This window comes from Lichenostomus cassidix, chromosome 7 (genome assembly GCF_008360975.1).
Source record: "Lichenostomus cassidix isolate B80296 chromosome 7, HeHo_3.0, whole genome shotgun sequence".
NCBI lineage: Eukaryota > Metazoa > Chordata > Aves > Passeriformes > Meliphagidae > Lichenostomus > Lichenostomus cassidix.
The window spans coordinates 3436430-3464379 of record NC_139488.1 but is presented as its reverse complement, the minus strand read 5'-3'; the positions used below and the strand labels follow the sequence as shown (position 1 = coordinate 3464379).

At 42.6% G+C, this 27950-nt stretch overlaps 1 protein-coding gene across 9 annotated transcripts in view; it reads left to right on the top strand.

The window, feature by feature from the left end:
- AGAP1 (ArfGAP with GTPase domain, ankyrin repeat and PH domain 1) overlaps positions 1-27950 on the top strand; it is a 305386-nt gene that overhangs the window by 231641 nt on the left and 45795 nt on the right. For 5 of the 9 annotated variants that reach the window (XM_085065825.1, XM_085065822.1, XM_085065823.1 and 2 more), the window contains 2 exons: positions 19858-19935; positions 27531-27685. In XM_085065825.1, the coding sequence (XP_084921951.1) occupies positions 19858-19935; positions 27531-27685 (233 nt within the window). The remainder of the gene's footprint in view (positions 1-19857; positions 19936-27530; positions 27686-27950) is intronic. The other 4 variants (XM_085065826.1, XM_085065824.1, XM_085065820.1 and 1 more) reach the window with 1 other exon arrangement.

Here is a 27950-nt window from a genome sequence, read left to right as displayed (position 1 = left end):
CTTCGAATTTTTTTTTTTTGGCTTTTTATGGTGTGGAAGAAACCTTCTGACATTGTCAGAGGACAGCATGTTCACAAACCTTCCCAGCACAAAAAGCCACAGCGTCGTCACTGCCTTTTCTCTGCAAGGAAGATATGAAATGTATTATCTTGACCTGCAGCTGCAGCAAGGGCAAAACCACTCACCTATTAAAGAGTTTGTAACCTTTGGAATCAAATCCATTGGATGTCAAGGTCCTTGGATGGATTGTGCTGCTTGAAGTAAAGCCCACAACTAAGCTGCCACCAAAACTTCTTCAAGTAAAAGCTGTTTGCAGTCCATTAGAGGATAATTAAGTGTACAGGCAAACAGGTGCTGCCCATGTAGGAACCCACAGAAGTTATTCCTGGTGATCTTGCCATCCTAATTATTTTAGCTGCTTCCTATAAATCAGCTGTCAATAAGTACAGCCTGCTGTGTACTGGTGCTGGGGTACAGCAGTAACACAAAGTCTGGGGATGAATCAGAAGGGGAAAATAGTAATTCCTTAATTAATTTTCTGCCTTTTTTTTTCTGTTATACTCTCCTTAATATCTTATGCTTTTCCCCTCCTAAAAAAAATATATATAATTTAAAATCCCAAATGCAAACACAAATCATATAGAAGAGGAGTATGTTCCCACCCTTTTCTGCAGTATTTCTGTGCATCTGGTGATGGAGGGTTTAGTGAGCGCAGGTTTTGCTTCTATTTCTGGTGTCTTTAAGTGCCTGAAGTTTTAGGAAGTAAATGTTCATGGTTTTAAAAAATATTCAGTACTTAAAGAGGGATGGATACAAAAGTGGCATGAATGAAGAAACAAAGCATTTATTTGGAACTGGAGGGGTTGGCAAGATAAGCAGATTAGTAGGAAGGTTGGAGGGTTTTTAATAGGTTTGTAATTCATTTAGGGTTACTGTTGAATTCTCTCTATCAACAATTTGTTGGTCATTGTGTCATTTGTGTAGTCCTGCTGTACATGAAATATTTCAGAAATTGGAGCAAATAACATTTTGCTGAGTTTCATACCAGGCACAAAAAAAAACCCCTTACTAAACCTGGAGTTTAATGAGTTTGCTTTTAGTGAGATTTTAGGAGCATGGTTTGATAGGTATATCAAACATACATCAAAGTACATCCTTATTTTGTGGATTATCTCACAAGAGTAGTAAGCCTTCCCTGACAAAGCTATTCTCTGTTCTAGCTGCTTTGTGGGTAGCAATTTCTTTGAAACCCCCCCAAAACAAAACAGGACTTAGGGTTTAGTTGGCATTAAAACTGAGCAAAATATCTGGCTGTGTTTTTCCTGCCTGCAAGAGAACTTTAAAAGGAAAACCCAACAGTGTGTGCCCATATTTGTTGTCTGTAATGCCAGGTGCTTGTTTGAGCACCTGTGAGTTTATCACCTATCCCTGTCAAAACAGCTGTAATTCCACTGATCAGCTGGGACTTCCTCCACAGGAAACCCAGTCCTGGCTAAGGGCTGTGCACCTGGGGAAGCAGGAGGGCAGAAATTAATAAAACCAGCCCGAATCTTCAGAGCCTGACTTTCAACCAAGGCAGAAAGGTCACTTGTTGGGAATCCTTGAGCCTCGGCTGCCACAGCCTCCCTGACATGAAAGAGTTGCTGCTGAAAGACACTTATGTTGATGCTGAGGAGTGAAAGACAAGGGAGGTGAAGCTCATCTATTGTTTTAACCTACTTCATTGCAGGCTAAACAAGTTGAAAGATTCCTGCTTCCCTTTAGAAGCGCCGTCAGCCCGGGGTCGGGAGAGGCAGCCGGTTCCGCCTACCTGGTTGAAAGGAAAAGTGGCGCAGTGGTGGTCAGCAGGAAAAGGGGATGCTGGAAAGGATGAGGCCTGGGATGATGAATTGGTGGTGGTTGCACACACTGGCATATCTGGCGAGTGAGAGAAAGACAGCACTTGTTTTTTTTTTCTTTTTTAAAAAAATATTTTCTACGTTTCCCTAAAAATTAGTCCCACTCTGAGCACTGTGACTGCAAAAGGGCTCGCTGTGTATCCAGTGCCAGCTGGGATTTGGCCTGATTTTTTGGGTGGGAAGGAAGACGTTTGAAGTGGCTTTGTAATTGAATGAAAACAAGTGACACCTTGGCACTTCACTGGCTTTGGGTAATTAGCGTCCTTAGCAATGTGCTGCCAGCTTGACACAGAGACCTTGGTTATGAAAAAGGTTCCTGATATCCACAAAGTGATGTTTGCAAGGTTGCAAGAAATGTTTGTAAAATATCAATCCTGCTAGAGAAGTCGGTAGTTCTGTTCCTTAAAAGTGCCTTCCAGTTTTCCCAGAGTCCCAGAACTGAGTTGGGCAATTTCATCTCATTATGAACCTATATGCCTAAATTAAAACATCATAAAATGAGATGATTATGTATTATAAAGCTACAGCCAATGAAAAGGCTAAAATAAGGTAATGGTGCTCAGTGTAACTTTGTCCTCCTGTTCACCACATAACTGACCTCTTGAGGCAAAGTATCACAAATTCAATAAACAAGGTGTTGTGGTGTAAAAGAAAGACTTAGTTTGTGAAGGATACCTGTGCACTTGGGCTCCTCAGGTTGTTGGAAGTGCACTGGTGGTGCAGTGGAAGTCCTAAATAATTCCCTTCAGAAGCTCTGGTTGTGGAGGTTTGCCATGAGTAGCTCAGTCCTGGAACTCAAGGGGGAATGTGTTAGGTCTGATCTACCCACGGGTTATTAAACGTGCTCTTGGCTGATAAGAACTCATAATCAAGAGGTACACACAGAGCAGAATGTAGAAATAACAAGTTGGTAATTTCTTTTTAGCTGCAACCCCTTATATTTTAGTCTAGAGTGGATTTAATAGCAGCCTATAGATCAAGAAATATTTGTGCCCCTTATTGTTTTAATTCTTTGTCAAAATGTTTGTGACCTCTAAAAAATGCATCCAAATAAAACTGAAGAGGGTGGTGATAAATATGAACAATTTTACTAAATATATGGCTGAATATGCATATATTGGCTGCCAACTTGAAGAGTAAGTTTAGGTCAGATTTTGGGAAGGAATTGTTGGCTGTGAGGGTGGGGAGGCCCTGGCACAGGGTGCCCAGAGAAGCTGTGGCTGCCCCTGGATCCTTGGCAGTGTCCAAGGCCAGGCTGGACAGGGCTTGGAGCAGTCTGGGATGGTGGAAGATGTCTGGGATGAACTGGATGGGCTTAAAAGTCCCTCCCAATCCAAACCATTCTGGGATTCTGTGAAAACTGAGTCTTTTCAAGCCATGATGATGTTCAAAGGGTAGGTTTGAGGAGGAGTTTCCCAGTGGAATGCATTTGAAAGGGAACTAATCCGAGAGGATGGCGTTCTTGATAGGGAACACCAAGTGGAAAATGCCGTGGTACGGGATTTAATCTGCTGGAGATGATGGCAGGTGCCAGGCCTGGAGGAGCTGCTGGGGGTGATGGAGCTGATGAAGCTGCTGTGGGTGGGAGCTGTTAGAGATGTGGGCAAGGTGAACTTTTCCTTCCCATAAGCAATTGTCCCATCATTGGAGCCTTCTCCAGTTGAAAACCACACCGGGAGCCATTCCAGTTCCCATGCTCTGTGGTATTGATGTCATCCCTGTAACAGGAATGCAGAGCTCTTTTTATTTCCAGCTCCTGACTAGTCAGTCATTTCAAACCCGTGTTGTTTTGTCACGTTTTAAAGCCTTAAATCAGCTGAAGTCCCCACTGCAGATCCACGTGCCCTGTGTGAGGTTTCAGTGCTGAGCTCGCTGCTATGTTTATTTTATACCCTTTGCTTTAATCTCCTGTTTTCTGTCCCTCCACCTTTCTCTTTACAGACCAGTTACTTGTGATAGATGTTATGCATCATATGTGGTGTGCAACTCCAGGAAGCAGTAGGTAAAAAGGGGAACTTGAACAGGCCTCATCATTGACATTTTCCACCAATTCCCCCCCACACCTCTAAAAAAGAAAAAAAAAATTAATAAAGGTTTCTTTTGTGAGCGTGAGCTGGAGAAAATTGGCCATTTGTCTGTGAGGTAATAGGCTTTGGGATAATATGAAAATCTATCAAATGATTAAATTCAATGACATTAAATCACAATTCATGAAAGGAGAATACTGCACAGTTTAATTCTATTTAATTTTTGAGGGGGGAAAAAAAAGCCCTTTAAAAAAAAAATTTTGTTTGAGTTTCTCTTAAGCTGATTTCTCTGTGCTCTTTCTTAAAAGTGCCTTTCTAGTTGCCACACAGTGATGTGATCATTATCTGTCACCTCGTCGCCTTGCTGCCTCAACACGCAGTAAAATACAAAAAAAAAAAAAGAGGGAGAGAGAAGGGGGGAAGAAAAAAAAAAAAAAAGGAAGACCAGAGGAGCTTGTGAAGTATGACTTCCTATCCCAAGACTCATTGCCTGCGATTCGTAGCGCTTGACAGTAATGATCTTATTACAGTACTCTGGACCTTGAAGAGATTTCATGAGGAGAGCGGGAGGACGCAGCTCCGTGTAATCAAGTGGCGCTGAATATTCCACGCGGTTTTGATCACACACTGATTGGGCACAGTTTTAGCCCATCTTCCAGTCAATTATGCATGGCCCCTCGTGCTCCTGTGATAGTCAGAAACATTGATAGCTGTTGTCTGGGGGGGCTGGGGGGAGGCTGGCAGCCAGCCAGGGGTTTGAAGTGCAGTCATTCCGGGAGAAGTGCTTTTTAGTTGGAATTGATTACCTTTCTTTAGGTTTTTGCTTAATGGCAAAACTGTATTGGAGAGGGCTTCAGGTGAAAAATGGCCGTATTAGCCATTTAGAGTAGCTGAACTCCTAGTCAATTTTTAGCTTTCCCCTGTTTCCATCTAATTTATATTTAATGATGTACCGTTTGATAATATTTAAGATATTTCATTTCCAGTTGCTGCTGAGCACACATGTTGAGCGCATGTTAAATGACAGCAGATCAGCATTCGGGTTTTAGGAATTAATCCAGTTTAACCTCCAGGCTGCCAGAACATGTCTATTTTGGCACCTGTGCCAGGAAACATCGGGTTTGACTGCGAGAGGTACGAAGCTGATGTTCCCAAGCAGAGCCAGGGCTGTTTTTATCCCGTAATGAGGATAAATCCGTGTGCTTTAAAAGAAGCAAAGGGTCGCTGGCTGGGTCCTTCATTTAGATCCTCATGTCTCAGAGGCTGATTAGGCTGCTGTTTATTTCTCCCCTGGAAAAACGTCACAGCTTCCTTCATTCACACCCCTTCAAATGAAAATCAAATCATTAAAGCCGTGCCTATCGAACTCCAGGCACCAGAGAAGGAAATACTTAATTGGAAACTGTGCTTCTTGTTCAGTGCCACCACTCTGGTTTGTCATATTTGCATATCCTACAACTCCTGATTTTTGGATGCATGTGTGGTTCAGAGAGACGGGAGTAGGACTTTATGAGAAGCTGAAGTACAATGCTGTATTATCCATGCATCAGCTGAAGAGCTTATGTTTGGAATATGCTGTGACAGGTGGTGGACAAATGGAATCAAAATGCTCTGGTGTCACCCCAAATGTTTATTTCTGTTAATCAGTATAATTTTTCCCTACCTGCCTGAAATTTTTGCAGTCCTGCAGGCTCACAGCCTTTTCTGAAGGCGCTTCTGCCACTAAATGCCTCCCTCATGGTGCTGCCTCTCTTCTGCTGCTTCCTTTTTATTTGGATTGTGGGTGTTTTTTTCCATAAAACTGAGCCTGAATTTGCCAGTCCCACCCCTTGAAAAGCATGTTTTAATTTTTTTTTTTAATTTCTTATCTTCTTTGAATCAGTTGTCACATCCCACATAGGGGTCAGACCAGAATTCAGAGCAAAAAACAGTCGTCTTGGTGGCTTTTGCTCTCTGAAACAAAGTTGTTGGGTTTTGTTCCAATGAGTTTGGGTTCAGCTATTGTCTGATATTCCAGATCCTAGTTTGGGGGGGATTTGTATCTCTTTTCTAATAGCGTTTGACTACTTTCAGGCAGCCCACAAGAGCTATGAGGATCTTTTTTTGCCATTTCTTTGGAAGAGAAGCTCCTCTGGGTCTGTGTATTTGCTGAGCTGTGTGTGCTCATCCCTGAGCCAACAGCTGGGATTGCTGGGTGCTCCTCAGCCTTTCCCACCCTGAGAGGGGAGGTTTGAGTTTGGGGCCTCTTGGTGCATCTTTGGGAGGTTTTGAACCAAACCTTTAGTGCCCAATAGTAATAAACCTGAAGGGCAGCTCTAAATTTTCCATACTGGTCTCCATCAGGGAGATAAAATCCTTGGAAAGGTAAAGTTTTAAAGGGGAGAAATTCTCCATCATTGGTTCTCTTGATTTTGTTTGAGTGTGATCTCTGTTGTTAGAGCCTGCTGCCTGTGGGAATCTGTGCTTTTCCCAAAGGATTCCTCACCTGAGGGCTGGGAAGAGGCAATCCTGGAGCAGATTCCATATGGAAGAGATTCCATAGTAACACCCCTGTTTATCAGCTTTTTGTGTGCAGTGACATCACCAACTCCGTGAGGCTCAGTGCATCACGGCCCATCTCCGTTGGAGTGGGGTGCTGCAGTGTGGGAAAGCCCTGTGTCCTTTCTAAAGAAATGGTGTTTGTGAGGGTGTGAATCTCACCTGGGAGGCTGCAGAGTGCAGGGTTCATCTGAGGAGAGCTGCTGTGACCCTTGCTGCCCCTCACTGGCCTGCCAGGCTGGCATGGCACTGCCTTGCCTTTGCTCCCTTCCCTGCTGCTCCAAATCCATCTCTTTAATCTGGGGAAGGTGAGCTGCACTCCCTGGTGATGGATGACAAAGCAAGGTTGGAGTGTTTCTGCCTCTGCTTCATTTGACAAGGAATTGGCAGCTCCAAGCCTGTTTTAGCTCCCTCTTTTTTCTCCTTGCCCCATCTCTTCCCTCTGGGACTTGGGTGGCTGCGTGCACAGTGTGCAGTGGTCCTGCAAGCTTTTCAAGGGATTTCTTTTTTTTAAATGATGTTTTACCATTTAAATCCTCATTTGAGAATTGTTAGTGATGGTGGCTGGTTTGTGATGGTCACAAAGACAGGGGCTTTTCAGCCAAGGTGATGCTTTGTAGTGGTAAACAAAACACCAAAGGGATCCAACCCCCTTCCAGACAACCTCAGTGCTTCAACCAACATATTTATACATAAAAGTGCAGTTCAGTTCATTATTTACTTAACCTTAACATTGGAAGCAATATTATTACTTTGGGCTCAGCATCAGCATTGTCACACACATAATCACTTTTTGGTTGGGTGGCCACCATTCAGTGGATGGTCAGTCAGAAAGAACTCCTTCCTTTTTTTATTGTAAATAAAGCAAATTTTATGGTGAGACCTGGTGTTTATCACAGGAATGACATAGCAATCTGAGCCTGGAAAGGAGGATGTAGGGAAGGAAGTCTGGCAATACTTAGCCAGTGACTAATGTACATTTTTATCCTAAAACTAAGCTCTCATCCATGGTAATAGTTCCCATTCAGAGATCTCTAAAATATCACCAAGGATTCCTGAAAAATTATTTTCAGACAGTCCCCACTTGCCAGGCAACATACCTGAGTTTCATAGAATACTTAAGAGGCCTCGGCGTTTAATTAAATTAGAACAAACCTAATTGTAATAAATCATAGATTAATATGTGCTTAATGTTTTTAATAATTTAATAATAAGGTAAAATGTAAGTTAATACTCACCAGATTACCTAAAGACTCTGGTGTGAGGATCCATAGTGACTATAAGGAGAATGTGAAAATTGATTAATTTTCAGTGATTTGTCAACTGTAATCTTTATCTCTCGTCTCTCTGTGTACAATTAGACACCAGTTTGTCCAGGCAGACTCATTAATAATTAGGTCACCACTGCTTATGGTTGAAGTTTGGATCCCAGATGTGCAGTGAGAAGCTGAGCTTTGGTAACCCAAGGAAGAATGAGATGTATTGGAATGATGGGGAGGTTTTCCTCTGTGGAAGAGGAGACCTGGGCTTCAATTTATGGTGTGATCTTAGACACACTTTTGTTTTATTTTTTAAGGGTGGACTAACAGAGCAGGTCTACGTAGAACATCAGGATCTGCTTCTACAAAACTCCATATACACAAGGTTTTAAGTGCAGTAATGTCCTATATTGCTAACTAAAGAGTACAGGATATGCCCAGAGCTGTTATGACATGAAAAAATAACTGTGAGGGAGGTTGGAAATAGGGGTTTGCTTTTCTCTTAAACATATTGATGATTACCTGCTGCCTTTAGTAACAAAAATATCAATACAGCTCATCATTCATTCTTTAAGTTGTGGATATTATTGAAAAGCTATCCCCAGGGGAACAGCTGACAATACTTAAGAAATACTTGTAAATAATCCATTAATAATGAACTCTTAAATCATAAATTATCTATTCATAATGAGCCTTGCTGCTTCCCCACATGCCAAACATCCCAACAGCCTCTTTGCCAGCTATTTGGCATCACAGCTGGTAAGGCAGAGACAGGCTGACTCCATTAGAAACACTGATCTCATACAGATGATTTCCAGAGTGAAGAATGATAGCTAAGGAGGACAGAAAATACTGTGTAAAGGCAATTTTACTTCTAAGTAGGATGATTTTCAAAGCTTTTCATGTGTTGTCTGTTGTAGCTCCACAGAACAGTTGTACAAGAAAATTCTTCTTCATAGTTAATTGAAGTATTTCACCATCTGCAATTCCTTACAGTAATGAAGAGGGAAAAGTTCCTCTCTTTCTTTTTTTTTCCAGAAATATTTCTTTCAGTCTTTTTATTTCCTCCACAGCCTCTGAGTGGAGGAGATGTTCCTGTTACATATCATCAGGCCCCATAATTTGTCATAATGCTACTCAATGGCTCGTCTAAAAAATGTGAAGGGACGTTGTCAGGGTTGTTAGGCACAAAGTTTAACCTGCAACACTTGTGGGGGAAAAAAAAAAAAAAAAAGAAGAAAAGATTGACATAAACTGTCCCCCAGAGCCAGAATAAAACCCAAAATGGTTTTCTGAGCAGCAAAGGAGCCAGCACGTTGAATCTCTTTGAGTCTCTGCTTGTCAGAATTGTGCTGGGCTTTGTGCTGGGCTTGGAGGAGGATGTTGAGCATACAAGAAACATTAAGAGGGTTCTTGTTCATTCCAGTTATCCTTCCAGAGTGAAGTAGATCATGGAGACCCTGTGAAATACAAAGGGTTTTTGTCATTTCAAGGCAATGCCACATTCATACATGGAGGAATTGTCACCTCCTCGCTCTTAGTCCCTACTGGGTGCACATTTTTTTGTGGGTCTCTCCTAACACATCAACTCCAGTCTGATGGACTCCACAGTTTGATGGACAAATTCAAAATGAATATATATTTTTTTATCATCTCCTTTTTTTTACCTCCTAAAAAGCTTTGTAGAAAGAGGCGATGGAGGTTTTTATCGGCAAGTAAAAGGTACTGCCAGACATCTCCATAATGGTAATTTTAGTCACAAGTCCAACCACTTTTGCAAGGGTGGACTAGGCTGAAATGAGAACTGTGGGAATGCTGAGAGATGAACTAGAAGAAATTCCCTCCAAGTGCCTGTTTCTGTCTCAGCTCATATCTCTGGGGACAGGTTTCATGCTTTCCCCTCCATTTTTTGGGTGAATCTGGGTAAGGTTCTCCTCTTTACCCATTACAGTAACCTGAGAGAATAAATCAATTACTCATGATTTTCCAGTACATCCAGCTTATTCCCATTCCAAGCAGAAAAAGTTGACTGTATTTGGCACAGCATTTTTAAGGGGTTTGCATCCTCTCAGTGACATTACAGCTCACCTGAGGACAAAGTTCTGTCACTCTGGGGGAACCCAGGAGTGCAGTGTCTGCCTGATAGCTCTGATTTTCTCGTGAGCTTCGTACTACCTGTGACTGCACCTTGTTCTGCCTGGTTTTTCATGCTTAGTTTCTTCCCCAAACCCATTTGTTCTTGCCCACCAAGCAAGTCTAGGTATGCCCACTAAAGGAAATAATCTGTATCAACATTTATCATTTGACTGGTCAGTGTTTTGGCAGTATTAGTGTGTTGTGGGGGGGTTTTTTGCCATTTTTGTACCTGCAAGTTAACTCTACTTGGAAAGGTCATACAATTTGGAAGGGATCTTGTAGCAGAGAATTTTGGGAATGTTGCAGAGAACTGGAAAAATTAAAAAAGGATATTAGGCTTGTAGATTAAAAGAGCGAAGGGATCTTGAAGAATCTATGTATTATTTAACCTCATATTGATCTGGTGTGAAATCCTGGGAAGGCTGGTAAAAAGTAATTTCCATTGGCAAAGTAATAGAGTTGTCCAAATCTCTCACAGGAGATTGTCAGGGGATAAAAAGGTGAGCAATTTTTAATGCCGCATTATCACAAGTATCTTTCAAGAGCATATACACTGAGTTAGACCTCAGATCACAAGAAGCAGTTGTGAATGGTTTTTTTTCCCTTGCTTCCCATGATATCAGTCATCTTCACATTCCATCTGCATTTCTCCTGCTACTGGGAGTGCAGCTTGCAGGATTTTTACCCCACCAGAGATCTTTTAGGCCTTCTGAAGAAAATTCCTCTTGCTGCTTCTGCTTTGTTGGATCCTTCTATCCTCCTCTCCTCTGAATGTTCTCCTGTGTGCAAATGGAGCTCTTGTCTTTCTGTAGCCAACCCAAAGATTCATCTGCTGTGGCTTTGTGTTCTCTGTCCAGGGATAGATGGGATATTAGGAAGAAATTCTTCCCTGGGAGAAGAGTGGGCAGGCCCTGGCACAGGGTGCCCAGAAAAGCTGTGGCTGCCCCTGGATCCCTGGAAGTGTCCAAAGCCAGGTTGGACAGGGCTTGGAGCATCCTGGGATAGTGGAAGGTGTCCCTGCCCATGGCAGTGGGACAGGGACACCAGGGAGTGGCATGATTTTTATAGAAGTGGAAGGGATTTTTAATAAGAAAAATGGCAGAGTTTGGGTGCAAAGTCAAAGAGTAACCCAAGAGTATAATGCAAAGTGGTTTGCTGCTTTTGAAAGACTGGCTTGGTAAAATAGGTTTGACTTGTGTAGGGAGCAGGATGCTGCTGATACAGCCAATGAGATAAAGCTGCTGTTGATGTGCTGCTTGTAAATTCAAAGCTCTGCTCATTTCTCAAGGCAGGGAAATCCTGGCTCACCCTGCCTCAAAAGCAGCCCCATCCCTCTCTCCCAGCTGAGGGGAAGATGGGATTTGCAGTGATATTACACTGCAACATAACAGTCTTGACAGCTGTGTGTGTGATGCTGCAGTTGGGCTTTGACCATCAGGAAAAGTCCATAAAGGATCCAGAGCTTTCTGAAATCATTCATGCCTCACTGGTATTGATGATTTCATCTCTGCGCTGGAGGAGCTGGGAGATCTCCCAAGCTGTGCCTTCCTGCTTTTATCAGGATACTCCTCTTCCTAGCCGTGCTCTCCCTGCCCCTCTCCCCCCCCAAACAAAAAAATAAAATCCATTGGGTAAATTGATTTGGGGCTCAGCCTTGATAAAATGCCAGCATTCAGCCCCTCACACCAGCGTGGCTGTGCTGTTAGCAGTCCCTGATTATTTGGATGCTCAGGCAGGAGCTGCCACATCCGAGTTGGAGGTGTGTGGAGATTAACTGGTGTCTGTCCAACCATTTGTCATACAAATAACAGTGCCAGTAGAGTGAAATACTATAAATCATTTTTTTCCAGGATTGAAACCTTTTATCAGTTGTGTCACTTCCATTATTCAATAAGCGATTAGTAACAGGCATTGTGGTTGAGCCAGTTAGGAGTTAACTGCTCAGAGCTGTGGCTTGTAAGAGAGAGCCTGTGACACCAGCAGCTGATGTAAATTCAGGATTTAATATGTATCTTTGCAGGCCAAATGCAGTTGTTACTCAGGGTTTTGCTGGAAGGTGAAAGGCAGCACGACTTTGGTGTGAGTCTCTTAATTGGTGGCTTGGTGCCTCAGCCATGGGGTGTTTGTGTGTGCCCTGCCTAGACACACCAGGTTCAAAATATACAAATAGCAAATCCCATCCTCCCTTTCCTGACTTCATTCCAAAGCTAACCACAGCAGCTCCCCAGGGATTTTCAGCAACCGCAGCTTTTGAAAAAAAACCAGTCAAATTACAAAAGTCAAATTACAGGGATGAGAACCTTGGTGTAAGAGCAGCCACAACCCTGAGCTGCTTAGATTTGTCCAAAGCAGCATCTGGGCAGATGTTGGGTAATAGCAAATCACAAACATCTGCAACTTAATGAGTTTTACATTTTTTGTTGGTATTGTGTGAATTAACATCAAATCTGAGGAGCCCCAGCTTACACAGCCATAGGTGATAATAGCTTCCTGCCGGTGGAGCCCTTAGAAATCCAGATGCAATCTGTGGAGAGGAGGCAAAATGATGAATCTGCTGCTGGAAAGACTTTTTCTGTTCCCACTGGATGCCTTAGTACTTACTTTCTCCCAAGGAAGAGATTGAGACCTGTGCAGTAACCATGTGAGCAGTGAGTTGGTTAGTTTGTAAACTCGTTGAAAATTCCATTGCTGGCTTTGAGGTAGCAGTTTGATTGTGCAGGCTCTGAGGAGTCTGAAAATGCAAATTAATAGATTTATCCTAAAATGGTTTGGGTTGGAAGGGACATTAAAGCTCATCCTGGTAGGGACACCTTCCACTGTCCCAGGTTGCTCCAAGCCCTGTCCAGCCTGGCCTTGGACACTGCCAGGGATCCAGGGGCAGCCACAGCTTCTCTGGGCACCCTGTGCCTCCCCACCCTCACAGGGAACAATTCCTTCTCAATATCCCAATTTCCCTCTGGCAGTTTGAAACCATTTCCCCTTGTCCTGTCCCAGTTCCTGCTAGCACACCTAAGTGCAGGTGTTGTGGGTGCTCCACTAGGTAGGAAATTCTACCAAACCAGCAAACCCTCCATGCTCAGGGTATCCTTCTTGCACTGTTGGACCCAACATCTGCAGGGCTTCATTTTCCAATTTAGCCAAGGAAAGGAGCTGCAAGTCTCCTCCTCTGTCCGTGCAGGGTGATGTAGAAGCTCAGGCAAAAAGGGAGATGGTCTTAAGGGGCTTTTCCAGCCTCAATGATTCCGTGGTGACCTTCCTGTCTTAGCATGAGCATTCAGTTTATAGAGAAATAATCATCACAGTGCCTGAGTGCTTTGTAGGGAAAGGCCTTGACACAATAAATCACTCCAAGCAGGATTTTTCCAGTGAGGAATCCCTGCTCTAATGTGGGAAGTTGTACCACAGGCAGAGTGACATGCTGAACTATTAACACCTCACAGTGGCAAATTGGCTCCTGCTTATTTTCACAGGTGATGAAAATTAACAAAGAGTTCACGGTTTTTTGTGTGTATGTATCTATATCTATATATCTATATATACACACACACAGTATGGTTTCTATGTTGTTGTGTGCTTCAGTTTTTATTTACCAAGTGGATGGTGTGGATTAAATAGGTGAACAAAATAAGAGATGATAGGAACAGTAATTCTGATTTTTATTCTATAATTCAAAATTTCAGAGTAGGTTAAAGCTGGAATATCAAAGTGACACTGATGCCTGATCTGGTCATTGGAAAAATCAAACTCTTCCTTACCTGTGTCTACAAAAAATCTCCAGGAAATTCCAGAGGGTCCAATATCTTAGATCAGATGGAACAGGCTGCCCAGGGAAGTGGTGGAGTTACCATCCCTGGAAGTGTTCAAAAAATGAAGGTTTAGTGGCATTTGGTCCAATGTTGGACTTGATAATCTAGGAGGTCTTTTCCAACCTTAGTGATTCTGTGAAATCTAATTGTGTAGCCAAAAAAAAAAAATTAGAATCACAAAAGACATATAATAGACATTCATATTTAGGATTGAGGCTCAGATATAATGACACAAACTGCTCTTTTATAAACCAAAAATAAGCCAAGGTGCACTGTACACTCCTGGGTAGCTCTGGTAATTAATGCTGATGATTATTGGGGTTATCCCTGTCATATTTCCTGTTGTGAAAGACATGAGAAAAGCCATGGAATGGAGTTAAAAGCTCTGCTTGCTCACTGCTTCACTCACCTGGAGTAAAGTAATAAAGATTTATCTTAATAGAAATATTAACATGCATTTAAGGAAAATACATACTATTAAATAAGCACTTTTGGGGGTGTGTGTTTTACATTTGAATTACTAGAGTGAGGCAGCTGGGGTGGTTCACAGAAAACTGTCATGTAGCATTAAAAGTGAAAAAAATCAGTGATGATCTTGACAAATCCCATTTTGTCAGGGAAATGTTTTTGTTTCCTCTGCAGGAAAAACTCTTACAGTTGTTTAGTGGGTTTTTTTCATCCAGATGTGTACAAAAAAGCAGTGGCAGGGTGACAAACTGATCCCCTTAAATCCATAATAGCTCAGCTGGCCTGGTGAAATCAACCCAAATTGGAGGAACTAACGTTAGGAATGGATGGCTGGAATGCTCCCAGCCAAGGGCTTGTTTTCCAGAGCTGGAGCTGGGGGTCTGCTGATCACAGCCAAGCCATTACAGCCCTGTTAGATAGCAGGAGTCAGAGTCATTAAATAATTATACCTTTGATTAGCTGCTTTAACTGTTCGTTGCCTTTGAAATATGATAGTATAATTTAAAGCTTTTATTAAAAGACAATTTTTCTAGGTGGTTGAAAAGGATTTTTTTGTGTGTATAGAAAAGAGCCATAATTTTCTGCTTCAGATAATGAAAAACTGAGAAAAATGTTTCCAATTACCACTTCCTTTTTGTCAATTGGAATCTTGTATGTTTATAGTGTATTGGAAAGGCACTGAAATCATTTAGTGGGTCCTTTCCCTACTGCAGAAGTTTGAATGGAGAAATATTACAAGAGGGGAAAAAAAAGAATTAAAAACATTTTTTAGAAATGTTTAATTAAAATAACTTTTTTCCCCCTGTCACGAGCAGAAGTATGAATGTGTTTTCATTTTTTTTCCCCTTCATTTGAAATGTTCAAAGCTGAAGAGAAGCCAAATGTAATTAACTATTAATAAGATTTGAAGTATTACTTTTAGAGTGTTTTGAGGGTTTAAAATAGAGCCTGGGAAGAGATATCAGTTACAGAGGAAAGGAGTTTTTGTTGGTTTTTTTCCCAGACACACAGTTTTAGTTGTGTTTGGGGAAATTTCTCTAAATCAGCACATTTACTAATTTACCATCAGCTTGTTTTTTCTGAGTGTTCTAGAGTCCAGAAAGGGCACATTAAGGACTGTTGCCATATGAAATATCCTTTGTCTCTCACTTTTTTGTCTTCTGAGACATCTGTCCTGATAATCCCTTCTGCTCTAAACAGAAATGTTTGGAAACTTTAGAGTCCCATTCAGGTGTTTAAAGATGGTTTGCCATGGAAATCTGGTTTAATGAATAGAAAAACAGTGAGCATATTTATCATCCCTTCCCATAGCAGGGCCAAGATGGTCTTTAGAGTGTCCTCCAACCCAAACCATTTTATGATTCTGTGATTCATAAGATCCATGGGTTTTACGGGTTTTTAATTTTAAAATTTTGTGTTGGACAGATGTAGAAATGCAATGTATCCAGTTTATTTAGCTTGGAGATACATAGATATATATGCCTAGATCTATATTAGATATGACTGTGGTTTGGGTTTGGGTTTTTTTAACCTTTTTGGAGGAATCTGTGTCCTTGCTGCTTTCACATAGGGTGAGACAATGTCAAGTACCTTCACAGTCACACAGACAAATTTGCATCATCTGAGAATCTCCTGAGTGGCATCTTAACAAAATCATTTCAGCCTTCTGACCAAGGGTGAGGTCTTGTTGGACAAGTTGCTGACCAAGAAGAAAGCAAACTCCCCAGCCTGCCCCTGATGAAACCACAGTGCAGAAAAACTTGAGGAAGAGCAGGGGAAGAGCTGAAGTTTATCCTTAAATAGTCAGCTTTGCCTCCCATCTGCATCTATAAATCACTCTTCCTGGGTGGATGTTTCACAGGTATCCCCTGGAAAAGCTCCCCTGGCCTGTGCAGCAGGAGGAGGTTTTTGCTCAGCCACCTCCTCGGTGTTTAATTGCTGCACACCCAGAGCAGAGCAGAGCAGCATTCCTGGGGTGCCTGGCCAGGGTTATTGCTGGCAAGATATTCTGGGAAGCACAGCTCCAGCCCCAGCCCCCTTCCCCCAGCCTGGGTGCAGAGATCCTATTATTTCTGATAATTGATGCTGAGGGCTGTGGCGTGCCTCATTTAATCAGCCCTGCTCAGCACACTCCAGGGATGTAATTCATGCACACTTCCACCTCCAACATGGCTGGCGAGCCTTGGACACACAGCCGAGCGGCCACAGCGCCTTTTAATCAGCTAGCTGAGGACTATTTATCTAATCAGCTAGGAACTCTGTCACAGCCAGACCAGTGGTGACATTAGCACATCTGGAATCCCTCAGAGCAGCGCTGCAGGGAGGTTTTTAGGGGGAGACTGTACATGTGAACGCTCTCCCAGGAATAAAAGCGTATTTCTGCTTAGCAAAATGTAAAAAGAGCTGAATTGGAGCAGGTTGAAAAGAGTTAATGCAGTGTTTTGTTGAGTATAATATCCTGAGCATCCTTGGAGAACTTCCCAGGTAACAAACAGATGTGTCCTCAGATCACACCTGGGTTTAAATCCTTTCTGCAAACATCTCCTGCTTTTAGAAATAATGGTACATGACCATAGTGGCAGTAAACATATTTACTACAGAGCCTGACTAATCAAAACTACACAGGACAAGCAGATTCATTAACAGAGAACAAATAGCAGCCCCATTAAAGGCAGCAAACACAGAAATTCTGTCTGCAAGGCACTGGTCACAGCTGTAAAGTTATTGCCTGAGCAAATACAAAGAGAGGTGGTAATTGGGAGTGATTAAGTTTAATTGATTCCCAGTTCCTCCATATCTTAACAAAAGGCTGTCCTGAAGCCTTGTTTCCTCCTTCCTACACCAACATACCTCTTCTCTCTCTGTCATGAGCAGGTGTAAAAGCTTTTTACACAGATGGGATAGTTCTGCTCACAGGGAGCACCCAAAAGCACCAGCAAAGGGATCATCTGTGGCTCCAGATCCAGCTGGGTGTCCTGCCAGGGCTGCAGCTGCTGCCACCACTCCCTTGTCAGTGACAAGGGAAGTTTCTCTACTGAAAGAGCATTGGAACAGGCTGCCCAGGGCAGTGGTGGAGTCACCATCCCTGGAGGTGTTCAAAACCTGAGTAAATGTGGCACTTTGTGGTATGGTTTAGTGGCCATGGTGGTGTTTTTTCAGATGCTGGGCTGGATCTTGATGGGGCAGCCAGAGCTTCCCCAGATCCTCAGTATTCCAACACTGAAGTTTGCCACTTCAGTAAAAGTTCAATACTGGGAAGTAGTTAACTTCGTTCCAGGTGTTTGAGCTTTGAGAAGGTTTGGTTTTTTTCCTGGAATCTCTAACTAGAGACACTTCTTGGTGGCTTTTTTGGGAAGGAAACACGTTGTTATTGGGGAGTTTTGCTGTTAGATAATGAAGTATTTCTTACAACATTTTATTGCTAACCAGTTGGGGTTTATTTTGTTAAGTGTAAAATATGATAGATGTGGATAATAGATGTAGATAATAGGTGTAGATATATAGATGTAGATGATAGGTGTAGAGATATAGATGTAGATGTAGATATAGATACAGATATTGATGTAGATACCTCTGGAGCTGTCAACAAGAGCTTTTGTCAAATTAACTTGGGGGACCAGCAAGTGACCCCAGACCAGACAAACTGAACATCCTGGGAAATAATTCAAAGACAAAGCAGGCAAATAATGCCCTGCAGTGCCTGTTGCAGCCAGGTTGTAGGTACCAGCAGTGGGTAATTCCAGAGGCAGGCAGGGTGGGATGGCTCTGCAGAGGCTCTGCTTGGCAGTGTCCAAACCCTCATTGAGTCCTCAAAGACAGCAGAGCACCTGAAGGAAGCAGGCAGGGACCTAATCGATGCCAAAGGACACACTTGGATGTATCAGGACCTCAGCATCACCGTGGAAAAATTCCATTTGTTTAAAGAGAAGGGAAAGGCTGACACTTAAAACATTAAAATGGATTATTTCATCAATAGGTTAATAGAAAAGCAGGCTGCAGGTTCACTGCTGCTCACACAAACGTGCCATTAAAGTATGGAAAATGGGAAAGGCACTGGGAAAGGGGCTCTGTGTGCTGGAGACCATATTCCCTTCTAGAGGGGTGCCAAACCTCGATTTTGCCTATTTATATGTAAATGTTTCAGAGGAAAAACAAGTTTTCTGCTGGGCAATTGTGCCTCTCTAGGTGTGGAGACTTCTTAAGCAGGTCTTAAAATGGAAGGGTTTTTTCAGCTTGAAGGATGCACCCAGTGAAAATACGTTCAGATTTGATGATGTCACTCAGAATCCAGTCCTCCTTCTCAGTATGGAGCATTAAGGCCTGCTGATGGCTTTATTAAAATCCTAGCTAGCTTAACAGTCAGGGGGGTTCAGGCAGTGCTCTTCCACCTTTAATTCTTCAGCTGAAAATGGAGCTTTTTGTTGAAGACTGGAATGACTTCACATCACTGTTCCTTTTCCCTGGAAGCAGCTGTTTGGTCTGAGTTTTGTGGGGCATTACAAAGTTCCCTCATAAATATTGGGAGAAATATTTTAAATTATTGTGTCCTGGCTGTGTCGTGGGATGTTGATGTCATCCTAAAGAATGAGGGACATCTGTGGTGGGAGGGAGAAGGGTCTGAGGTCCCTTAGAAGATTTTTAAAATTGACTCCAACCATCAACACAGCACCACCATGGTCACCACTGAACCCTGTCCCCGAGTGTCACATCCACATGCCATTTACACACTTCCAGAGATGGCAATTCCATCTCTTCCCTGCCTTATTCCAGTTGCTGTCCTGGTGTGCTCTGATGTTTCATCCCATTCCTGTCTGATGAAACCCAGCCTAAACATAGTGTTTTAAAGATTCTAAAGGAGGTGAAGATGTGCTCTCCCCAAGTGAGCCTGGGAACAGAGTGCTTTTGAGCAATATTTTGTGCTAATTGTGAAGCAGCAGCTCAGAGGATCTCAAACTTTGGGTCAATTCTAAAAAAATGAGGGTGTTGCTATTCTTTGTAAAGAATTTACCTTTCCCCCCCACCTTTTCCAAATAAACTCTTTGATTTTGCAGGATGGGAGGAATTTTGTAGCAACCTGGTCTAGTGGAAGGTGTCCCTGGCCACTCTGGGATTTTATGATTCTTCTTCCTCTGAGCTCAGTGCTACAAATAACATTTGTTGTTAGGAGGGTTTAAGGTCATTACATCATCACCTTTAAAATTAAGGGTGAACTCCAGGCACCAAGTGCTCCCCACAGGCTTTTGGAGGAAAAGGAGCTCTTGTCTGGCTGTGTTTTGTCATGAATTAAATCACATTTTACAGTAGCTGTTTCATCCAGCCCTATATCTTCTGCACAAATACTTCCTGCCTTTTTTTTTTTTTTTTTTTTTTTTAACTTCTACTGGTCTGTTTTTGTCTCTTCCAATAGCAGATCCATTTAATCTTGTCAAATCGTGTCATGTTGTGGTGAGTGAAAGAAAAAATCACTCTCGATACGAGGTTTTCCACATTGGCCATGGATTGCAGAGGCTGAGTGGTCCTGTGTGCATTTTCTGTGTTTAGCTCTTCACGTGTGAACAGGCTCGTGCTTGTATTTTACTTCACATGCTTTTTGATGTTTCTTTTCTCCCCTTTTTCATTGAAAAAAAAGAAAAAAAAAAATTTTTTTTTTTCCTCCCCCTTTCTTTTTTCTTTATTTTTATTCTCTTTTTTTTTTTTCTCTTCCCCTCCTGCTCTCTGGACGCAGCCAAACGCAAAGCTTGGAAACTAAACCGTGTTGGTAGCCTGCGAAATATTTACAGCAGCAGCAGCACCAACACCGAAGGTAACAAACCCACCTGTCCCAGACAAACACCTCCTCTCTCCCCCCCTTTTTTTAACCCACTTCTCCAAAATTTCGCCCTCCTCGCCTCTCTCCCTTTCCCCTTGGAAATGAGATTTGCCCCAAGCATGTGTGTTTGTTTCCACCCCGTGTTTGCAGAGTCATTCCACTTGGTCTTTTCATCTTTCTGTTTGTGCCTTTTATTTTGCCATTCATGTTCCTTTCAGCTTACTTAAATTTTGACCTTTCCCTCTAGTCGTGCAGTGGTGATGTTTAAATTACTTCAGGAACCCATTTGCTCCTTTTATTTATTTTTTTTTTTAAGAGATACATATATATATATATTTTCCCTTTCTCCATGTGGGCACTCAATGTAATATTTCCCAAGTTATTACAGTTTTTAAAAGTGTTAGTATCAGGTGTAATGATCTGTAGCCAAATACAATAGTGTGCCGTGACATTTAAGTAACAATCTTAATTTGTTTTGTGCAAGCCTTCTCCATAATGCTCTTTGCAGCTCTAATCCAGAGGCGAGACAGTGCCGGGTCATTTGCATGTGCTACTCTTGCTTGTAAATTCTGGATATTGTTGTATTTCTAAAGGTCACCCGGTGCCAAAGTTCACAAATTGACTTACATTGCTTTTTTTTCCCCACCCAAGACAGCCGTCATGCCTTTTGTATAATAGCACATGGAATTTTATGTATTTATTTCCCCCCCTCCCCTCTCCACCTTCATTTGAACAACACAATTATAGACTTCCCATCCTTTTTTTTTTATAAATGTATATATATTTTATTTTCTTTATTATTACAAATGTCAAAGGTCAGAATTACTCAGAAACCAAGCAAGGAGGAGAGGGGGAAAAAAAAAAAACCTTTCAACCACCACCTCCAGCAGCATGGAAGAGGAATGGTGTAAGGAATAGGGAATGCAAAATAGGTCACAACTCAGTAATCTCGCTATGAGGGAGGGGGATTTTTTTTTTTCTCTTCACTTAAGTGCGAACCAAATGGGTCAAGTAATCGCGAGCGCATGCCCTAACACTAATTGACTTATTTTGGAATGATTATAACTGTAATATTTTTCTTAATGTCACTGTTTTCTGGGCTGTTGATTTTAGTGATTGCCAAGCAGTGGCATTAAATCTCTTGTAAATTTTAAATTGCATGCTATTTCTGTAAACAAGTCCCTCTGTTCACATCCTGATCATTAACCTTTGGTGATTTATATCACTGTCCTTTTTTTGCACAATTACAGCCCAGGCTGCTGGCTCTCCCTGCCAAACAAAGTGTGCACAGGAAACAAAAGTGGGGTTTTATTCCAGCTTGTTAAGGCAGCTTTTTTTTTTTAAAGTATAATTTTATTTCATTTCTCAGCCGGAGTGTAAAATTATTACCTTTCAGAGGTGCTAAACTGGCTGGTTTGATCCTTTTGTTGTCTTTTTAAACATGAAGTGCAAAAAAGACAGAAAGTGACCGTCAGATATTCACAAGTTTTGGGGTTGTCTTTTTTCCCACAAAGACACTTGGAGCATTTTTAATTTTCTATTTGCTATTTATATCTCCCAGCCTAATTTTTCCTCTGGTCAGGTATGTTTGTTGTTGCAGGTTTAGTACTTGAGAAACTTGTGATTTTGTAGCTACCTGTTAATAAGTTGCAGCAGGGGAGCAAATATATGGAATTCCCTTGTGTTTTACAGATAAAGCATTTTTTAGGGTTTGTCTAATCTAAGGAATCTTTGATCTTAATGATCAAACTAAGTACTGAAGGCATCTTGGTATGGGAATGAGATCCTGCTGGCCATGGCCCAAAGAGTTTTGAGACACAGCATCAAAATGAATTTCTAAACTTGGGCGGATGTATCGTTTTTTGGATGTTTTATCCCCCTGAAAGCTGAAGGTTCAATGTTCTCCATAGCTTTGAGCTGGTACTGTGAGCCTTTGTGTGAGAGCTGGAATGGTGAGACATGCAAATGTGGAGTTAATGAGCATTGTAAGTATTAAAAACCACATGTTTAGATAATTATGCCTTCGAAAAAGGGAACGATGATGGGAAATGACAGTCCAGAATAACAAATCTGCTTTGGTCCTTAGCACACGCTTGCTCAGTTGCACTTACACCTATTTACACACCAAAGACATTTCTGTCAGGTTCAGCCCCAGTTTGAAAAGCTCTCCAATCATTTTTAACACCTTCCTGTGAGTTTTTAGGTGTTCTGGGTGAGCCTGACCCTCACCTTGCCACAAAATTGCACAGTTATCTCCTCCATCAGATTTGTCTCATTACAAGAAATCTTACTTTCATTGATTTTAGAGTTTGCCTGAACTCTTTAGTTTTCAGATTTTGGCAGTTTTCTGTGGGGAGCCATTGACAAATGACAAAGTCCCACAGGCTCTCCATTGCAGGCAGACAGGCTTTAAGCAATCCTTTGGTTCTTTAGGGGAAAAAATATGTAGTATCAATGAGTTATGCTTAAAACAAACCCCTCTCTGGTTTTAAGACCTGCTGGGGTCACTTGTACCTGCTATCATAGCAGTATTTTTAAATACAGAATTATTTTTCCTATATCAATGGATTTAAGGCCAGGCTGGGCAGGGCTTGGAGCAACCTGGGATAGTGGAAGGTGTCCCATGGCAGGGGGTGGAACTGGATGGTCCTTTCCAAGGTCCTTTCTAACCCAAATCATTCTGTGGTTTTCTGATTTTGCAGCACAGCAGGAAGGATTATCTTTAAGGAGTTAAATGCCTGTGCTCTGCATGCATAAAGATATTAAATCCTGATTTTTCCCCTTCACGGTTACATGTGTGATTTTAAACAGTGCTGGGCTGGATTTGCTGGGCACTGAGGGAAAACCCTTTTGTGTGGATGCTCATGGAGTCCCAAGCTACCTTTGGTTTCAAAGGGATGCTGTTGCTGCCCTGGTGCTGTGCCTGTGCAGGAAGTTACATCCTGTCTAAACTGACATTTTTACACCTTTGCAAACTGTATTGTCTTGGCACCCACATAAAACATCAAGTCCATGTGGCAGAGGGGTTCAGTGCCTTCAGCCTTCCATCCCCAGTTTGTCTCTCCTGTATATGTGATATAAAATAGTGTAAAACTCTTCCAGTGGAACACAACCTTTACCAAGAGCTGTGGGCAAGCGATAGCAGAGCTCTATTGTCCTGATAGGGTTGATTTTCAAAACTAATTAGATTTAGACACTGGGTTTGGAAAGGGGAGAGAAGTATTAGCATAGCCATGCCCAGTGGGACATGGCACAAATATTTCCTTAATTGAGGCTGCTAATAAACATACTTATCTGCCAATTGATGGGGGTAATTTCCACCGAGTGGCTAAAGGTAACGAGACCTAGTGTTGCATGGGACGTAAACAACACATTGTAAACAACTGGTGTGTTGTAAACATCTCCTGTTGCTTGCCAGGGCATCCCAGCAGCTCTTCCTTCTCCTTTTGAAAGGATGAAGGGTCATGATGCTTGAGCAGAAGAGGTTTTCAGGAGAAGAGGGAGGAGGAGGTGATGAAAAAGGAGCTTAAGTAGGTCTCGGTGTTACTTGAGGCAGGCTTGGCTGGGATTCAGGCTGTAACCCCAGCTCTTGGAGGTGCTTCAGGAGCATTTGAGGGTGTTTTGGTGCTGCACTTGACTTCTTGTTGCAGGGAAGTGTGTGCTGTGTGAGTGGCACCACCCTCCAGATGTGCATGGTGAGTTGCTGTTAATCAGCAGCAGCATCCTCTGGTGACAGCTGGGTTGAGCAGAGATGCAAATCTCTGATACAAAGCCAGAAGATCCAGTCTTATTCCTGGTTCTGGCAAAATATTCATGAATGCCTATGAGAAATGCTGTGATATTTATTTAAAGGCCAGCTTTTAGGATAGGTGTGATTTATGCAGGGCAGAAAGGAGCCTTTGCCTTTGACTTTCTGTGCTAAAAGGTTGGACCAGGTGATCCTTGAGGTCCCTTCCAGCCTGATTTTCTATAGTTTTGTGACTTTGAATTGTGCTTGTGGTTGCCCATCCACTGGTTCAAGGTGTCAGTGGTTATTTATGTAATTCTTAATATTGAGAGTAAAATAGGAGGGGGGGTGGAAATCAGGATCAAGCTGATTTATGCACGTTATTTAGAGCCACTCCTGAGGGATACCGAGTGGTGGGACTGCTTCTGGACATGTGTTTTCCCTACACTTTAGCAGACTTAATTGAGTTCTCTGGAACAAGTTATGGACTAATTGTATCCTGTAGTAATTTTCAGTGTAGTTTTCTAAACCTGATCTCAGTCCCACAAACACATTGGTAGGGAAAGGCAGTGAGGCCATGCCTGAATGTTTATTTTTTTCTTCCACAATCCATTGCTCCTCAGAAATTTTCTCTTTTTATTTTCCAGGAGTGGGTGGGCTGTGGCAGTGTCTGGCTTTTGGCAGAGCAAAATCAATGTGAACTCAGGTTAAATGCAGTAATGGGAGGATGATGGTGAGAGGAATGTCCATGGGATCCCAGAATAGTTTGGGTTGGAAGGGACCTTAAAGCTCATCTCATCCATGACATGACACCTTCCACTATCCCAGGTTGCTCCAAGCCCTGTCCAACCTGGACTGGAACAATTCCAGGGAAGAAGCAGCCACAAAATTCACCCTAAAAATTCACTGATTCACTGGGCACCCTAAAAATTCACTGATGACACCCCTGCTTCCACTAAAAGGAAAAAAATCTCTTGTGCTTTACCTTCCATATCATCACAATCTCAGAGGTTTGGCTCATTTCCCATCCCAGCCACCCCTTCCCTCTTCAAAAAAAAAAAAAAAAAGGCAAAACAAACAACAACATTTTAGACATCTCCTGTTGATAATAACTTCCAAATGGAAGTCAGTGGCAGCTGGTTCTTCACACTTTAACCCTTCCTCTGCTGCCCTTCCAGGAAATAATTGATGACTGATTGGCCCATTAACCTTTTTTTCCTAAAAAAAAAAGTTTGACAGCCTGGACTTGTGTAATGAGGAGGGATTCCTGGTGAAATCAGGCTGATGGCTGAGTTGCTTGCCCCTGAGGAGGCAAAATTAGCCCCGTGGGACCTCGTCTGCATAGAAACTGGACACAATTAGTGTAATATCCGGTGTTATTAATGTAGTTTGGAGTAATTGGGCAGGTTGATTTCGACAGGTTGATGGTGCTAAAATACTATTATGGTGGACCTTTCCATGAATAACTGTTAAACATGGAAAACTGTTTAATAAAATTTTGTGATTGGGCTCACAGGGATTTAAATAGCACAACCTATAATTTGACTGAAGAGTAAAAGTGAACAATTTCGTCCTCCCGCCTGGATTTTCCTGTTCCTGCATGCTGGGCTTAAGGACGTGCAGGTTTGTTCCTTGTCTTCTGAAGGAATTGCCCTGGGGGTGACGTGGAGCAGGCACTGCTGCTTTGTTTCACAGCTGAGCTTGGAGAAAAGAAAGATAGTGTTGTGTTTAAGCAGAAAATATTAAGGAAGATGTCTTCAACCGGCACAACTGGGGAGTAAACCTGAATCTTCAGTGGATGTAGAATCATGGAATTATTAAGGTTGGAAAAGACCTCTAAGGTCATTGAGTACAACTGTTAATCCAGCACTGCCATGTCCACCACTAAACCAGAGGAGAGATCAGAGGATTCAGTGATGCTGCAGAGACCTTAACTGTGTTGTCCTACAGGAGACAGTGCACAGGGACTGAATGTAACTTCATTTATTGTGGAGTAGTTCCTTTTAGATCTTCCTCATCAAATCCTGAAAGCTCTGCTTGATAAACGAGGCTTTTTCCATGATTTATTCATGGCATTTTGGGTAATGTTTGTTTGGAACACAGTGTTGCTAAAATGGAACAGTTGTAGCTGTGCAGTTGCATCATTCATCTTTGACCCAAGGGAGTGGCTGGAGCTGTGTCAGGGCAGGTTTAGGCTGGATATCAGAGAAAGGTTCTTCCCCAGAGGGTGCTGGGCACTGCCCAGGCTCCCCAGGGAATGGACACAGCCTGAGGCTGCCAGAGCTCCAGGAGTGTTTGGCCAATGCTGTCAGGGATGCACAGGGTGGGACTGTTGGGGTGTCTGTGCAGGGCCAGGGCTTGGGCTCAATAACCCTTGTGGATCCCTTCCAACTCAGGATATTCTATGATTTCTTCTCCTACTTACCCCATGCGCTATTTTTTCAGTAAAATTGCTGCTTCAGTGCCTTCCTGTGCCTGAAAATAACTTTCAACTCCCACCTCGAGGTGCCAAGTCACCTTCTGCTATCTTTGAGGCACTGGCCTTGCTGACATGGAGCTCATCCAAGAAAACCCCATGTCCCACAGCTTGGGAGCACAACTGCCAGTGGGCAGCAGTGCTGTCTTTAAATCTAGTGCTGGATTTGTCCCTGATCTTTGCATGTTTATGGATGATGAGGGAACACAGTAGTGTCATGGCTCTGAATATATAATAAGTCATTATCAGACAAAATGCTCTTTCTGAAGCTCATTATGGCTGATGTTCACCAGGATTTTGTGCTCTATTATTCTTTTCCTTTCATGCTTCATGCCAGCCCTTCCCAATTGCACTTACTCTGTTTCAGCTTCCTTGATTTTTTTAATTTGGCGTTGGTGTCCCATGTGTAGGTGGGGTGTGTGTCCATTTATTTCAGTTCTGCTGGTATTTCCATGTGCTGCTCCTCTGGCCTGAATACTTGTCCTTATCCTCCAGTAGCCCTAAGGATATTTTACTGACCCTCTCTCCTGGCTTCTCACATCATTTTCTCATCTCCCATGTCGGATGTGGATGTTGAATAGGTTGAACTGATTTTAATTCTGTATTACAGCCCAGTAATTATTATTATTATCCCACTATTTATGCTGTAGAGGAGAAAGTGTACATATCTGCTTTAATATATCTGTGCTTGTAAAAACTGCTTGAAAGAAGAGCGTGAATTGTTACATTTTCTGTATTGTCAGCTCTTTATAGTCCATTTGTCTTTTCTTTTGTGGCACACTTTGATTTTTACATCATGTAGCTTTTAGCACCTCGGGTTTAAATCTAAATGATGCTTGTTGGCCACTCTATGTTTGAAAGAGGTACAGACTCAATTCCAAGCTCACAAACACCAGAACTGAGTATTTACCCAAACCAAGTGCTTTATCTGCTCAACATTTGGAGGGAAAAGGCAGTGGATCCTGGTTGTTTCCTGGTGCACTGTGCAGGGCAGTTTCCAGCCTCAAACCTCATGTCCAGACCTGCATTTCCAGGATTTGCAGAATCCTAGAATGGTTTGGGGTGGAAGGGATCTCAAAACTCATCCAGTTCCACCCCCTGCCATGGGCAGGGACACCTTCCACTATCCCAGGTTGCTCCAAGCCCTGTCCAGCCTGACCTTGGACACTTCCAGGGATCCAGGGGCAGCCACAGCTTCTCTGGGCACCCTGTGCCAGGGCCTGCCCACTCTCACAGGGAACAATTTCTCCCCAATATCCCATCTAAATCTCCCCTCCTCCAGCTTAAAGCCATTGTGCCACAGATTTTCTCATCAACCAAGACTGTTTCAGCTACTTTTCAATACCCCTAACTCAGTCTTTTCTTCCTATTGCATTTTTTTTCCAGAACAAGAAGAAAACTTCGAGTTTATCATCGTCTCTCTCACGGGCCAGACTTGGCATTTTGAAGCAGCCACCTACGAGGAGAGGGATGCATGGGTCCAAGCCATAGAGAGCCAGATCCTGGCCAGTTTACAGTCCTGTGAGAGCAGCAAGAACAAGGTATGCTGCACAGAATCATCCTGGCAGTAGGCAAAGGGTTAGGTGATCATTGAGGTGACAGCAAACTGAATTTTAAGCCTGTGCTCCTCAAGATGTGTGTTATCCCCACAAATGAGCAGCGCCGGAGCTTCCTGGAGGAAGAACGTGTCCTAGGAGGAGCAGCTCTCCCCCTTGGAATGCTTTCCTTTGATGACTGAAGGAATTTGTTTGCCTTTCCTGCCAAAATAAATATTTAAAATCTGAGATGTCTTCAGCCAATGCTGAT